At 38.0% G+C, this 1,723-nt stretch overlaps 1 protein-coding gene across 1 annotated transcript in view; it reads right to left on the bottom strand.

Annotated features, from left to right (window-relative positions):
* LOC102294584 (TNF receptor-associated factor 2) overlaps positions 1-1,723 on the bottom strand; it is a gene marked incomplete at its 5' end in the record, with an annotated part of 4,400 nt that continues 2,677 nt past the window's right edge. Inside the window, 1 exon segment of the mRNA XM_005953081.3 lies at positions 1-1,436. Within this exon segment, the coding sequence (XP_005953143.3) occupies positions 1,218-1,436 (219 nt within the window).

Genomic DNA, 1,723 nt, shown 5'->3' with positions numbered 1-1,723 from the left:
AAAAAAAAAAAGCAAACCAGTTTGAAATTCTACTGCACTACAAACTGTGTGCACAGCTGCGCAATATTCTGTAGGCTACATGGGTGTCACACTGTTACAGTTCCTTTAACAGTGTGACAAACTTGACTGTAAAGAAAAAAAAAAAAACAGCTTACCAAATGTTAGGCAATAAACTCAATAAAGAGCCTAGACCTTGCAATGTCTGTAAGTCGTTCAAAATACAAAGCTACGGTGTCACTGGTCTAAGGTTCAATATTTTCAGTCATTTAGGACAGGTTTTGGTGTTGCAAATTTAAGCTAAATGCTTAAAATAAGCGAACAAATTAGCATTAGCTTCAACATGAGCACTATAGTGGACAGTTGGTTTGTTTTTTTCTTTTTATAGCTGCTCTACCAGAATTTTTATATTAATGATTGGCCACAAAACTACATGTCATATAAAACAGCTCGATTACACAGTTTTAATTCAGTCACACCACTCTGATTCAGCCTGTTCCCAACAGCAGGCAGTTGTTTTCACTGCCAAACCTACTGTCTGAAAACAAATTAAGCTAACAAGATAGCTGGTAGCTAAGCCACAAAAACCTTTTTTAAGACTTGGTGGAGACAAAAACAGTACTAAGGAGATAAAAATTATTTTTACCACATCACCAAGTTGTCAGACACATGTCTGGAAACCTAAATAAAACATTATCAGCTAAACGAATCTCCTGTTGTTAAATCTTTTAAGGGTTGCCAATAATATTAGATTTTTAAGGAGTTTGTAAAAAAAACTCCTTAAAAAAACGTACACTTCATTTGATGGACTTATAATAAGCATGCTAGCTATTCTCTATTATTTTGTCATTAGGATAGCACAGTTGTTTCAAAACACTGGCCTGAGGGACTTCTTGGGGGAGGGAAAATAACACATTATCAGCCAAATACCAATATGGATGTTATTTTCACTTTGGTAGGTATTTGCAATTTTTGTCAAACACAAACTCAGATCAATTGGTAAGATAAGAATGGCTACACAAGTTTTTGGCCAGTGGCAAGTGGCCCAAAAGAACTTGCTCTGGTCTTGCATATTGCCACCAATAAAATCATACCAAATTCAAAAAAACCAAATAAATGTCAAAAGGCAAATCCCAATTTCTCGTGATACAAAATCCTGTTAACTTAAACAGGTTAGTAGCAACAAAAGGCAGAGTTGGATTCATGCCCTCAACTTTTACCTAAAGGCCTGTTAGGTCTACAATGGCTTTGATGAAAATGGTGTCATCACGTATATAGGAGTTTTTAGAGTCCAGCTTTGAGAGCGGACAGAAGAGCGGACAACCACTGGCGATGTTCATGTCGCTGACAGGCCTCTGGAAGGATGAGGATGAAATGTCAGGCCTGAAGGCATCAATTATGTGCTCCCTGTTGTTCTGGTCGAGCAGCATAAGGGTGACCTGTGCAGACGTTAGGAGTGCAGAAGTGTAATTACTCTCACAAGAAAAAACAATGACGTTGTTCAAGTAGATTTATGCATAAAAGCCCACCACTTAATGCCCAATCATTTCTCTGGAAAGCTGCCTTGACCTCAGCCACTGACATTAAGAATGTAGGTTTTAAAGATCTTGTTCCTTTCATTGACATGCGCTAATACAGTGGGGCAAAAAAGTATTTAGTCAGCCACCGATTGTGCAAGTTCCCCCACCTAAAATGATGACAGAGGTCAGTAATTTGCACCAGAGGT

This window comes from Haplochromis burtoni, unplaced genomic scaffold (assembly GCF_018398535.1).
Source record: "Haplochromis burtoni strain Fernald_Lab_line unplaced genomic scaffold, NCSU_Asbu1 Contig_2929, whole genome shotgun sequence".
NCBI lineage: Eukaryota > Metazoa > Chordata > Actinopteri > Cichliformes > Cichlidae > Haplochromis > Haplochromis burtoni.
Note: the sequence above shows the minus strand (reverse complement) of the source record. Positions and strands in the feature narration are given on the sequence as shown.